The sequence below is a fragment of the Geotrypetes seraphini genome, chromosome 4, assembly GCF_902459505.1.
Source record: "Geotrypetes seraphini chromosome 4, aGeoSer1.1, whole genome shotgun sequence".
NCBI classification, from domain to species: domain Eukaryota; kingdom Metazoa; phylum Chordata; class Amphibia; order Gymnophiona; family Dermophiidae; genus Geotrypetes; species Geotrypetes seraphini.
The window spans coordinates 108,328,007-108,341,746 of record NC_047087.1 but is presented as its reverse complement, the minus strand read 5'-3'; the positions used below and the strand labels follow the sequence as shown (position 1 = coordinate 108,341,746).

At 45.6% G+C, this 13,740-nt stretch overlaps 1 protein-coding gene across 1 annotated transcript in view; it reads right to left on the bottom strand.

The window, feature by feature from the left end:
- The window catches only part of MAEL (maelstrom spermatogenic transposon silencer), a 112,109-nt gene that overhangs the window by 48,718 nt on the left and 49,651 nt on the right, over window positions 1-13,740 (bottom strand). The window contains exons 7-8 of the mRNA XM_033943345.1: window positions 11,101-11,155; window positions 8,290-8,431 (exon numbers count right to left, since the gene is read on the bottom strand). Of these exons, the coding sequence (XP_033799236.1) occupies window positions 8,290-8,431; window positions 11,101-11,155 (197 nt within the window). The remainder of the gene's footprint in view (window positions 1-8,289; window positions 8,432-11,100; window positions 11,156-13,740) is intronic.

Sequence of the window (13,740 nt, the reverse complement as noted above, 5' to 3'; positions counted from 1 at the left end):
CCGGTTTTGAAACGGTGTCAGCCATGGAGGGTTCTTAGTCGGTCGACGAAGCGTCCTCCTCGGTACCGTGCGGGGAGTCTTCCCATAAGTCCGGGTCCCTAACGTCGGAGTGTGCACGTCTGGACATCGGTATGGAAGGCTCGGTATGGCGGGTCTTTGAGAGAGACTTGCCTGAGCGCACCGAGGCGGTACCGGGAGAGGAAGACCGGTGTCGTTCCTGGGACCGGGAAGGGTCGGCAGCAGCACGGGTATGCACTGTAGGTGGTTCAGCCGAGAGCACCGGCATGGAAGTATTAATCGGTACCGAGGGGGTCGACACCGCTGGGACAGTGCGAGGCTCGGACCGGTCCTGTACCAGAAGGTGCGGGGCCAGCAACGCCGGCAACAATTGTTGTAGTTGTTGCTGCAGCTGCTCCTGTAATTGGGATTGGAGTATGGCCGCGATGCGGTCATCCAGGGGGGGCACCGGTACCGCTTTTTTCTTCTTCGGTACCATAGGTGCCTCTCTACGCTCCGGCGATGAGGAGGCCGATGATGAGGCACTCACCGATATCGGAGCGGAGCATTTACGGGGTCGGTGCGGTGCCGGAAGGGTCGGCGTCGCGACCGTGGCAGGAGGGCGTTCTAGGGAAGTGGAAGGCTTCTTAGCCGGCTTACCTGGGCCCAGCGACCCCGAAGAATGATCCGGTGGTGTCGACGTCGTCGGTGCCGACTTTTGAGGTGCCGTTGACGTTGTGGCAGGTTCCATGGCAGATCCGGTACCGAACAGAATATTTTGCTGGATCTGCCTATTTTTTAATGTGCCTATTTTTTAATGTGCACACAGCGGGTGTAGGTGTCAGCCCGATGCTCTGGACCCAAGCACTGCAGGCACCAATTGTGCGGGTCGGTGAGAGAGATCGGGCGTGCACACCGCTGGCACTTCTTAAAGCCCGGTTGAGGGGGCATGAAGGGAAACACGGCCTCCGCAAAATAGAATCCGGAGGCCTGTATGGTGGCAACAGGGCCCGCCGGGGCCGGCCAGAAAAATACAGAAAACTCAACGAGAGTTTTTTTTTTTTTTTTAAAGTAAAAATAAGGAATCAGAAAAGAAAGAGAATAAAACCGAAAAAATTTTACGCGAGCGGGAAGGCAGAAAACTCGATTTCAACGGCCGTTGAAAAAACATGCATCTTCTTCGCTCCGCGGAAACAAAGAAACTGGGGACCACGCTCTCCTCTGTCGAGCGGGAAGGCACTCGCGCATGTGCGGTGCGGCCAACTAGAACTTTCTAGTTAAAAGTGTCCGTACCGGGGCTCCGTCGGTGACGTCACCCATGCATTAAGAATATGCTGCCTGCTTGTCCTGGGATAAAATGTCTTACTTGATAATTTTATTTTCTTTAGTCACAGCAGATGAATCTAGAGCCGAATAGGTTATGACCATCTACCAGCAGGCAGAGACAGAGAAAAGCTGAGCTCTGTCCTATATAGCAGTGTTCTTCAACCGTCGGTCCATGGACTGGTGTCTGTCTGTAGAAATTTTCTGCCGGTCCACAGGGCTGACACGTCCATCAGACCCAAGACAGTATTCTTCAGTCACCGGTTCACGGTGCGATCAACGCAGCATCTTCGGGCCAGCTCCCTGAGTGCTGCAGTGCACAAAGCCGTGGGAAAAGGCTCCTATGCGCGGCCTGCGCCTGAACTGGAAGCCTTCTCTCTGATGTCAGAGGGAAGGCTTCCAGATGAGGAGCGGGACGCTGACCACAGCTTTGTACAATGCAGCACTCAGGGAGCCGGCCCGAAGATGCCGCGTTGATCGCACCGTGGACCGGCCTGAAGTTAACACTGGGGGGCAGGTCAGAAAGCAAGGCACAGCATGGAAGGAGAGAGACAACAATGGTAGGGGGAATGATTTATTTTTTAAATTTAGTGATTGATTTACATCTGCTATCTGTTCAGGAAGAAATGCATTTGTTTCTTTTCCTCTGGGGCTGTACTGCTTGCAGTTTTGCATCTTAGTTTTGTTTGTAAATATTAATACTTTTAAGGTTTTGGTCCTGCATTTGCATGGGGTTATTTGTTTTCTGGTAGGAATGAATATTGATAAGCATACAGTGTGCTTTGTGTAGTTTAATTTTGTGGTTAACCATTGTGTGTTGTTAATACGATTATATTGTGTGTGTGTGTATATATGAAAAATAAATGGAAAAAATGGTGTTACAATTAGTACTATTATGGGGCGGGGTCTGAGGCGGAGATGGGCATAACTTAGCCCAGTGTTCTTCAACTGTTGATCCGTGGACCGGTGCCGGTCCACAAAATAATTCTTTTATTTCCACCGGTCCATAGGTGTCAAAAGGTTGAAGAAGAACACTGATATATAGGGTGGTAAGCCAATATTCATAATAATAATAATAATTTATTTCTTATATACCGCTATACCGTGAAGTTCGAAGCGGATAACAAAGCAGTTCAAATAAGAACTCCCTCCTCACAGCTCCGCTAGCCAATAACCAGTCCAATCAAGTCAGCCCGCAGAACCAATCCTGAGGGAGCAAAAGGAGAGCCTAACAAAAAAATAAACACAAAAAGGTTAGGACTCTGGATTCATCTGCTGTGACTAAAAAGGAAAGAAAATCATCAGGTAAGAATTTTTCCTTCCTTATCATCATCATCATCAGCAGATGAATCAAGAGATGAGTGAGATATAGTAAAGCAATCCTCAGTAGGGCGGAAAATTGAACAGAACATAGAAAGGAGATACCAAGCCAAGCGGTCCACCATCCCCTAAGGAAATGAAGGATGAGCCAGAGTAGAACTGCTGTCTAACAAATACCACAAGGCCTGCCCAATTGAAGGAACTGTACTCTGATTTTCTCCTGTGGACTCCTCCATTTGCCTTCCCCCCCCTCTTTTTTTCATTATTATTATTATTGCAATATTCTGTTTTTTATTCTTTTTTCCAATGATATCATTTTCATGTTTTACGCTTACTTTATTTTTTCAGTTCAAATTACGCCATCACAGTTCAGCTGTTTTGCAGTTTTCACTTAGCCTTTTGGAGCTTTAAGTTCCCGTGCCGCCATTTGACTCCACCCCCTCTTGTAGCCTGCGGCTCAACAGCGTTTGTGGCTTTTGCTTGGAGCTATAGTTTGTTAGTCCCTGAGGAAGGGGCTTTTCAGCCTTGAAACCGGGCTTGGTAGACACTTATGGACATCTGTATGGACATTATTCACTCTACAGCCCAAGGAATGCGATGCCCGCATTAAGAGTGGAAAATACATTGACAGACTAACCGGGCAATGCTTCCAGTGCCGCTTGCTGAATAGATTCATTTCACCGTTTATCCTTTGGCTCACAGGTTGGGGGGCAAAGAAACTCTTTTATTGTTTGTGTAGGATTTCGTTTATTTAATCACTTAATGCACTTTTAAGGTCACTATTTCAGCACACATCCTGGGTGCCTATGATGGTGTGTGGCAGGAACCCAGGGGGTTTCTGCCATTGGCTTTAAGCAGGGAGAGGGTGCTTTACAATCTGCTCTTGGAGTTTACTACCTCACACTGAGGACCACATATCAAAAATTAAAAATATAGTTTTATTTATAGCTATTTAGTGAGTTGCTTCCATGTTCTTTTAAGGAATAGTTTTGCAGCTTTTTGAAGTATTTTTGTGCTTAAATTGGAGTCATTTTTGTCATATCACCAAAGAAATGACCAGAAACTGCACACCAGGCCTCCAAAGAGCAAGATCTGTCACACTCCATGCAAACTACTAAACTACTAGAACAAGCCAGCCAAAGTTTGGTGTTGAACAAACTAAAACTGAGCTGCCAGAGCACCCAGACAAGGGAGTGGACTCCATGAAGCAACTGATGAGCAGTGTCCAAAGCCTAGGTTGCCCAATTACATCAGGGGAGGGGGGGGGGGGTGCCGAATCGCAGGGGGGGGATCGCAGGGGGGCCTGCATCAAAGCGAGTTTCCATTATTTCCTATGGGGAAACTCGCTTTGATAAACGGATTATGCTTGTAATCAAAGGTACCACTGTACGTCATACCTATCCAAACTGTTTATTTATACACTGCACATATCCCAAGCAGTCCATAATGGTGTACATAAGACCAAAACTCAAAGACAAAACATTCAGGAAAAACACAATAAAAACAAGCACTTAACGTAAAAGTCCTTCAAACTTCTGGACATAATGGGCCGGATTCTATATAGGGCATCCTATATAGAATTGTACCTGTCCTCACGGACAGATGCCGAAGCCTGTCTAATCACCACGATTCTCTAACTGGCATCCATGTCACAGGAGCCAGTTAGAGAATCGGGTTGCTGCTGAGCTAATCACAGCAAAGGAATCTTCCTGCTGCGATCAGTTTAGCAGCAGCCGCAGCAGGGAACCCCCCCCCCCCATGGTGAAGGCAACTAGCAGGAGGGATGCCCAGTCCCTCCTGCTGGAACCCCCAAAGCCTTCTCCCCACCCCCAAATGTTCACGACAGGAGGAGTATCCTATTCTTTCTGCCATCACTCCCTCCCCCCACCCCGAGACATCCCCAGCAGAAGGAATGCAGTCTCACCTGCTGGAATCCCCACCTACTCCTGACATCCCCTGGCAGGAAGGATGCCCAGTCCATTCACTTAGGTCCCAGAGTCCCTCTTCTGCTTTGCTTGGGGGGGGGGGGGGGTTTAAACAGTCTACAAGGATCACCTATTTTACATTTTGTCCCCATCTGTCCAGTATCTATCCCCTTCCTCTCCCGTATCTATCCTGAGCTTCTCTCCTCTGTGTTCCTTTCCATTTCCCTGCTTTCATCATCCCTGTCAGAAACACCCCTTTTCAAGCAACGGCCCTGTGTCTAGCTATCCTTTTATGCCCCCTTTTCAATTCTCTCTCCCCATCAAGCATTCTTCTCCATGTCTGTCCCTCTCTGTGCCCAGCATTACTTTAGTGTCCCTCTATTTACATTCAGTCCCCATCTAGAATCTCTTCTCTGTTATGTTCTTCTTGGTGTGTTGATCTTCCACTCCTGAGCTAGCATTTCTCCTTTACCCCATCGTCTGCATCTCTCACTCATCCCTCTCTCTCATGCCTGTACCCCCTCCCAGCATCTCTCTCATCCCTGCACATCCCAGCCAGCTGTACCCCCTCCCAATCAGCATCTCTCTCATCTTTTGTCTCCTTCCAGCCAACATGTCTTACACTCTTTCCTATTCCCCTGAGCCAGCATTTATCAATCCATCACTTCACTCCCCAGCCAGCATCTTCTACCGTCTCCATGAAGCGATGCCAATTTCACTGGCAACCTGCCACTGGCTCTGCAGCTTTCCCTCCAGCGTCTGAGTCCCGCTCTAAGCCTGCACGTGACCACCTCCAGACCAATCAGCAGCAGCACTCACTGTGTGTATCATCAGATCACTGCTTACTACCGACTCACCGATTGGGGCAGGGCTTAGGCAACTGAACGGCTCACTAAATACTGGAATTTCACTGGCTCAACTGGGGCACAATGGACTAATCACAAACGACCTCAGAATTCCTAAGGTCATTTGTGATTGGCCCATTGTGCTGCAATAGAAAAAAATTAAATTAAATAAAAAAAATAAAAATAAAAGAAATCAGCAATTACTCCGTAGGAGGTCCGGAACAGTCACCTGCCCAAAATAGCCCATTAGTGATTGAAAAGTAGCCCCAAAACCCGCCACCTGCCCAAGCCCTTTACTTCCCACCATGGGTTTTAAAGAGTAGCAAAATTAGGCAAGAAAATAGCCCAAATGGCAACACTGGATCAATAATATGATCCATCCTATGCACCAATACAGCTCACCAAATGAGCAAGTAACTGACTTCAGGAATATAACCAATTTAAATTGATACAATTCTACTGCAGTGGTAGAAATGACAATAGAAATCACTGTTATTTTCCACCACAGAGCAGACAAAAGCAGATCTGCTTTTAAAACTTACAATGACCATCACCACCACTCACCCCAATTTCTCAATTAAACTACTTCCAATTTAGGGGCTTTCATATTATAAAGATCCCGAGTTAAGTCAGGCAGCATAATTAGATGCAGAAATGCCAGCTGACAGAAATGCCTAGAGGAATCACAGAATTCTCCTCCAGAAAGTTCTGGAAAGGTTTAGCAAACATATTGACTTAAGTTGAGAGTCCAAGTGCATCCTTGGAGGGGAGATGACCTTAAAAAAATTCCAGCGATAATCCCTGAGAGCCTCAAGGCAAAAGTGTCTAAGTCCATAAGAGAAAGAGGCATAGGCACTGCAATTAGCTGGCTGATAAAAACAGGGAGATCTCACCTGCAGAGCTTGAAGCACAGGTTTAAAAATGGCTACGAGTACCAGTGACTGAGCTACAAGACTTTGCTATGCTATGCCACCACCAATGTCAGATCTGAAGGCTCTTGACTCTTTGGTACATCACAACTGTGGCCTGCTGCATGCTCTTCACTTTCCAGTGAGAAGGCAGTACTTTATAGTCCCAGTCAAGATAGAAAGGAAAAGAAACTTAAATGTGTACTCACCATTGTAAAGGGCTGACAAATCTGAAGCTGTTTGCAGTGGCTCAAAATCAATTCAGCTTCCTCCAAACTTGTGGCTGCCATACATTTAGAAGATGCCAAAAAGTGCCCTTTTTTGTGAGGAGGGAGAATGGGGTAGTGGCATAGAGCAGTGTTTTTCAACCTTTTTTGGGCAAAGGCACACTTGTTTCATGAAAAAAATCACGAGGCACACCACTATTAGAAAATGTTAAAAAATTTAACTCTGTGCCTATATTGACTATATATAAAGTAATTCTCTTGAATAGGAATCAAATAAACACAAAGAAAGTATTTTATAATGCTGCCACCGCCAACAACACCGTTGGCGGCGGTGGCACTCAAGTGGCTAAAGAGCCGCAGTTTGCCGGCCTAGGGACAACACTGGAGGGTGGCCAGCTGTGCACCCCCTTGGGACGTAAACCCGGGGTGGGGCAGACTGCCCCCCCCCCCCACCCTGGTATGCCACTATCTATACCTCACTCCCTCCCTATGACCAAAAATTCTCCTTTCTTCTATTCCCCGTGTACACAACCATCTCTTTCCCTCCCTTCCTCTCTCCAAAGTCCATGCCTTCTGTGTCCAAACACTCATTCCCTCCCTTCCTCTCTCCCAAGTCCATGCCTTCTGTGTCCAAACACTCATTCCCTCCCTTCCTCTCTCCCAAGTCCATTTCTTCTGTGTCCAAAAACGCATTCCCTCCCCCACCTCAGCATCTCTTTCCCTCCCTTCCTCTCTCCCAAGTCCATTTCTTCTGTGTCCAAAAACGCATTCCCTCCCCCACCTCAGCATCTCTTTCCCTCCCTTCCTCTCTCCCAAGTCCATGCCTTCTGTGTCCAAAAACCCATTCCCTCCCCCACCTCAGCATCTCTTTCCCTCCCTTCCTCTCTCCCAAGTTCATGCCTTGTGTCCAAAACGCACTCCCTCCCCCCTTTTGTGTTCCGTGTTTGCCTCCCAGCCCATCTTTGCAACTTTCTCAGCAAAACGAAGCTCAAGCCGCAAGGCTTGTCTTCTGCTTCCTGCCTGCCCTGCCGCGCACAAATAGCCGAACGGAAGTATTCTCCGACGTCAGCGCTGACGTCGGAGGGCAGGCTTTGCTTAAGCCCTCCCTCCGACGTCAGCGCTGACATCGGGGAACGCTTGCGATCGGCTATATGTTAGCTGCAGGGCAGGCAGGAACAGAAGACGAGCCTCGCGGCTCGAGATGTATTGAACTCCGCGGGTCCCCCGTCCAGCTCTCTCCTGTCCACGTGAGGCGGACCGCCCCTCTCCCTAGACTGGTGGTACTGCCCTGATGGCGGCCCTGACCGTACGGCACACCAGGCAACATCTCGCGGCACACTAGTGTGCCGCGGAACAGCGGTTGAAAAACACTGGCATAGAGGGAGGATGGGGTGGGGAAGGATTTGGCACCACAAGATGTACCTCCTAAAGTAGACAGCCTGAACTGAAAAACTCAGAACAGAATCAAAGTAGCCAAGATGACCAGGAGCTTCTGAGAGACCATTTATCCACCAGCTGGGAGATGGAGAATACTGACTTACCAGAAAGCTTACCGTTCTACTTATGACAGAGCTCAGTTTTTGTGTTCTCAATCTCCACCTGATGGTAGATGGTCATATCCCACTTGTCTTTGGATTCACCTGCTGCTTCTGACAAGGAAAAGCTTGTTCAGGGGGTGGGGGTGGGGGGTAGGGGTGAGTGGGATGTAAAGTGTCAATGAAAGGAATATACATAGAAAAATTACCTGGTATTGCTGGAATAATCCCACTGGAAGACTTCCAATAAACTTCGTACATAAGTTTTTGAGGGTTCCTCGTTCAGTTTACGCTTGTAAAGTTCTACTACTAGATCTTCCACATTCAACAGCTGAAGTCTGCTCTCCATTCCTTACATTGGTGGAAAGAGGCATGCCAATGTTAACAGGAGAGATAAGTTGAAAGAAGCATCAAAAGAATGGCAACGCAAGAAGAATGTTATAGGTGCTGCATGATTCACCTCAACACAATACAACACATTAAGTCACATGAAAAGAACAGATAGGTCTACCCAAATGTTTCAAGAAGGAAACAACCCGACTCTACCTAATTTAGCCCCAAACTCTCAATATATTGGATGTTTTTTGTTTTACAAAAAGAGCCACCCCTGACTTCTCTCTAAAAATAACAGACTAAATTCTCCATTTATATCAACAGCAGCCATCATGAAAAGTAATTCCTCTACCAGAGTTGTTTTAGCTGCCAAATGTTATAGTAATTTGGGAAGACATGACAGAGCAATAGTAGGCAGTTTAGCACAGTGAAGCTACTACAGCATTTGCCTTCTTAACAGACTATCAAAAACCCAGAGACAGATTAGTATACTATGTGGTTTTCACCAACATCTCTTTCCTATTGGGTTGCAATAAAACAGGTAAATGGAATACTTAATCATTTAAGTACTATGGACAATTGTGGAGATAACGCCTTCAAAAAGATATAGTATGCAGTCAGTTCAGAGGATCGCTACTAAAGTGGTCAGTGGTCTTCATCACAAAACATACAGGAACAGAATTAAAGACACACACATATATATATTCTGGAAAAAAGTTGGCAGCGTAGAGATAGAAACATTAAAATGCCTCTATGGTATAAATGCAAAAATATGTCTTCCCATTGAAAGGATATTCTAGAATGAGATAGCATAGACTCGGAAGTGATCTAACAAATACAGTAAAACTTTGGTTTGTGAGCGTAATTCGTTCCAGAAGCATGCTTGTAATCCAAAGCACTCATATCAAAGCGAATTTCCCCATAGGAAATAATGGAAACTCAGACGATTCATTCCACAACCCCAAAACTTTAATGCAAAACACTATACATACTTATATTGCAAGACCTCGCTTGTGTAGAACAGTCACTACACTCTTGCAGTGTCAGAGAGGGAAGAACCATCAGCTCAGTTGTGATGTGTGTATACTGTATGTACTCATATTGCAAGACATTGCTCGTATATCAAGTTCAAATTTAATAAAATGTTTTGCTCGTCTTGCAAGACACTTGCACACAAAGTTACTTGCAATCCAAGGTTTTACTGTACTTCTTCATGGGAAAGGGTAGTGATTCAAGAAAGTATGGGACAAGCATATAAGAATTCTATGGGGGAGGAAGTGATGGTAGATGATATGGCTAGGCAAACTGGATATATCATATGGTCTATCTGCCTTTATTGTGTACATTTCTATAAGAATCAATGGTCATTACATCACCTTGTCTCTAATGGGGTTAGGTGTAAGGGCATTAACACTTCCCTTTTCAGTTTAAGGCAGGGGTGTCGAACTCAATCACATAAGGGGTTGAAATCTAAAACAGGTTAAGTCGCGGGCCAAATTTTTTATTAAGATACTTAGGGGTCCATTTATTAAGGTACGCTGACCAATTTAGCGCGCGCTAAATGTGCACCTTAATAAAAGGACCCCTTTGTCTTAGAAGTATAGGGTTACAACCTCTCCAACCCCACGCCGACTCTGTGATGTAAACAAAATAAATAAGACTTTTCCTCTCTCTTTTAGGTCCTAGTTCATGCTTGCTGTCTAACACCAGCTCTGGCAGGATACCACATATCAAATCTGACTTATTGTAATCACAAAACAGAAAATAAAATTATTTTTTCTACCTTTTGTTGTCTGGTCATTATTCAGATCACGTTGGGTCCCAGGCTCTGGTTGTCTTTTGATAACTCACTTGCCAGGACTTCTTCTTTCTTTCTTCTTCCCTCCCTTCCTCCATCCTGGCAGCTGAAGACAGACAGTGACCACCCCTCAGCGGTCTGAGACAGGAGGAAGCATCCACAACACGCAGATACTGAGGCAGGAGAGGGCCTGAGGCCAAAGAGGGACCCAACAGGTGCAGCGCAGTCCGCCAATGTTAAAGGAGCCGCGCTGAGATCGGATACCTGCCGCAGCACGTGCCCTCTGTTTCGGTTCCGCCCTTCCTCTGAAGTATGGGACCACAGCAGAAGGAACGTGCTACGGTGGTGGCAGCAGGGCTCCTATTTCGATGCAGCTCCTTTTAACATTGGCGGAGCTGCGCTGCAACTAATGGAGGGAGGGAAGGCCAAATTTTAGTAGCCCACAGGCAAGTTTGACATGTCTGGTTTAAGGCATTCAATGTCAGAAGTCTAAGTGGGGAAGGAATATCCTACACATGATCATAGTTATTTAGAAACAATTTACTCACTTGCCTTACCCTTGCTTCCCTGCAGCTAAGGATCCCATATGCTTGTACCACTGTATGAGTCCTGATGTTGTTTGTACTGCACCTGCCACCTTGTCATCTAAAAATAAATTCCTATAGTGCTTCCCAGTCTATTCCCTGATAACATGGCCCCTTGCTCTACAATGTGAAAACCTGCAAGATATTCAGATATCTACCATGGTCTGCCTTTCCTGTCAATAAAGCAATACCTAAATGAAGTACAAAGACATTGAGAAGCTACAAAGCTACTTGTTTCAAATGGAGTTTGTGGTCACCAGACAAGGAGCTACAAGGATAAATTTTAGAAGTAAAAGCTGTCTTACCTGCTTTGACTGCCAACCATTTCAGGCACCAGCTTACTCTAGTCTTCTCACTGGACTAGAAAGAATATTTAATTAAAAATATAAAATCATGACAGCTTTTAGGAAGTTGTTTATAGAATACATTATGCAGTTAACTTCTTGGTTCCCTTCTAAGCCTGTAGTGTTCAGACCCCCAATCCAGCAACAGCTTCCTTTTCCATTCAGTGCAAGATGTAAAAGGTGGAGCAACTTCTTGCTAAGAGCATACCCACCTATGTTAGATAAAGATAAAGTGATGCAGCTTGACAGATGCTCTAAGATGTTTCTATGTTGAAAACACACTCTTCCCTCATTCTGATGAGGCTGGTAGCACTTTAGAGGCCAACCTCATCTATGCTATATAAATCTGATGAGATCGGACTCCTGTCCTCATTCTAAAAAAAAAAAAGTAAAGTAAAGTAATACAAGCCTCTCACTTTGGCTGCTAAACCAGAATTGATGCCCTTCTAGAAAATTTATCCTATCCCTTTGGTTGATCAAACAATATCACATAGATATGTTCCTCTTCAGTCAACAAATGGATAACACTCGTTGATAGTTATCTAGTCAAACCTAAAAAACTAGTACTCTGAATTTTCTGCATGGATTTCTCACATCCATAGGCTACTCTGCAATTAACTAATCTGCCATATTTTACTTGTATTAATTTGTGCTCCAAAAAATGTACTAGGGCTTATTTTCAGGGAATGTCTTTTTTCCCCCTTTTACAATCATCTCTCCCTTCCTCTCCTCCACCCCAATTCTTCCTCTTCCTCCCCATGTGCAGCATCTTTCCTCATCTCTCACCCATCCCCTTGTGCAGCAGCTCAGAGGCCTCCAAAAAGAGCAGCAGTGCTCTGAACGGCCTTCCCTCTGCAGCGTCTTTCTATACATCTCTTATCCCTCTGTGAAGTGGAACCCCACCGACCCTCCCACTATGAGCCCGACACCTCCAATTCAAAGCCTCCAAAACAGCGGTGGCGGCAGCAGCTATGCACGGGCTGCTTTGCGGCCTGTCTCGCTGAGGCCTTCTCTCTGCCACATCACAGTGCCACAGCAGAAAGAAGGTCTCAGCGGGACAGGCCGCAAAGCAGCCCGTTCAGAGCTGCTGCTTTGGAAACTTTGGAGTTGGAGGTATGTTGGGCTCATGGTGGAAGGGTTGGTGGGGCTCTGCTGTACAGAGGGATGGGAGGGAGGGATAGAAAGACGCTGCAGAAGAAAGGCCCGTTCAGAATGCTGCCACTCTTTTTGGAGGCTTCGGAGCTGCTGCACAAGGGGATGGGTGAGAAGCAAGGAAAGATGCTGCACATTGGTGGGGTAGAGAAAGGCAAGAGGAAGAATTGGGGTGGAGGAGAGAAATGCAGAGATGATTAGCAAATCTGGCAGCACTAGTTTCAGGGATGGAGTCGGGAAGTGTCAGGGTGGCTTTGGGGGTCGATCTTAACTAGGGCTTATTTTCGGGGTAGGGCTTATATTAGGACCATCTTTACAAATCACTAGGGCTTATTTTAGGAGAAATATGGTAATTGTTGGGGGTGGGGGGAATATTTATGGGAGAAATATGTTGTGTAACTAATACTTAAGTGTCAGGAAATAAACAAATTTGTGCAATATAAGGAACATGGAAGATGTGTTTTATGTTGTGTTGGATTCTTGAACTCTTGTTTACGATAGGCAGTAGCAAAATGGGGGTGCATGTGTATGAGTATATGAATTAGCTGGAATGTGTGTCTGTCTGTATCACCCTCCTCCCACCCTTCTCTCCCTTTAGAGCCTTCATCTTTCCCCCATACCTTATGCCTCCCCCTCTAATTATCCCTCCTTGCAGTTTTCTCCTCCTCTCCCAAGATCCTTAGCCCCTCCCCACACACTTCTTATGCCAGCCTCCTAGAATCCTGGCTCACCTTGTCTCTGATAACCCAGAGTCATCTAGTAACCTTAATCTCCCTTTCTGCACCAGCGCACACCCTCTTAAGAGGATTAGAACATAGGTAAGAGTTGCCTTACTGGGTCAGACAAAAAGATTCATCCAATAGTGGCTAGAGTCCCCAAAAGTAGCAAGATTCCAAGCTACTTATCCTCAGGGATCATCAATGGCTTCCTCAATGTCTACCTTAATGAATTTATGGACTTTTCCTCTAGAATTTGTCCCAATCTTTAACCCAAGCTATAGTAACTACTCTTACCCTTTGTTCTGGCAATGAGCTCCAGAGCTAAGCTATACATTTTGAGTGAAAACATTTGTTTTAAATTGTGCTGCAATGTAAAATTCATAGAGCATCTCCTAGTCTTTACTCTCTTTTTCAAAAAAAGTACAAACTCAATTAATGTTTGCCTACTCCACTCTATTCAAGATTTTGTAGGTTTATAATAATTTTTATTGGGGGGAGGGGAAGAAGACATCCAGAATGCAAAGCAATACAAACAAACTCATAAATAACATTAGTATTGTAGAAGCAAAACACTTAATAACCAAAAGAATAACCACCAATGTTATAATCTCATTGTACTTAGAAAATACATAAAACACCCCTCCCTCATTACCCCCAACCCAAAGTTCTAGAACTGAAGTTATCACCTTCCTAGTCTGCATAATGCCTTTCCACAAATTAAGCCACACCA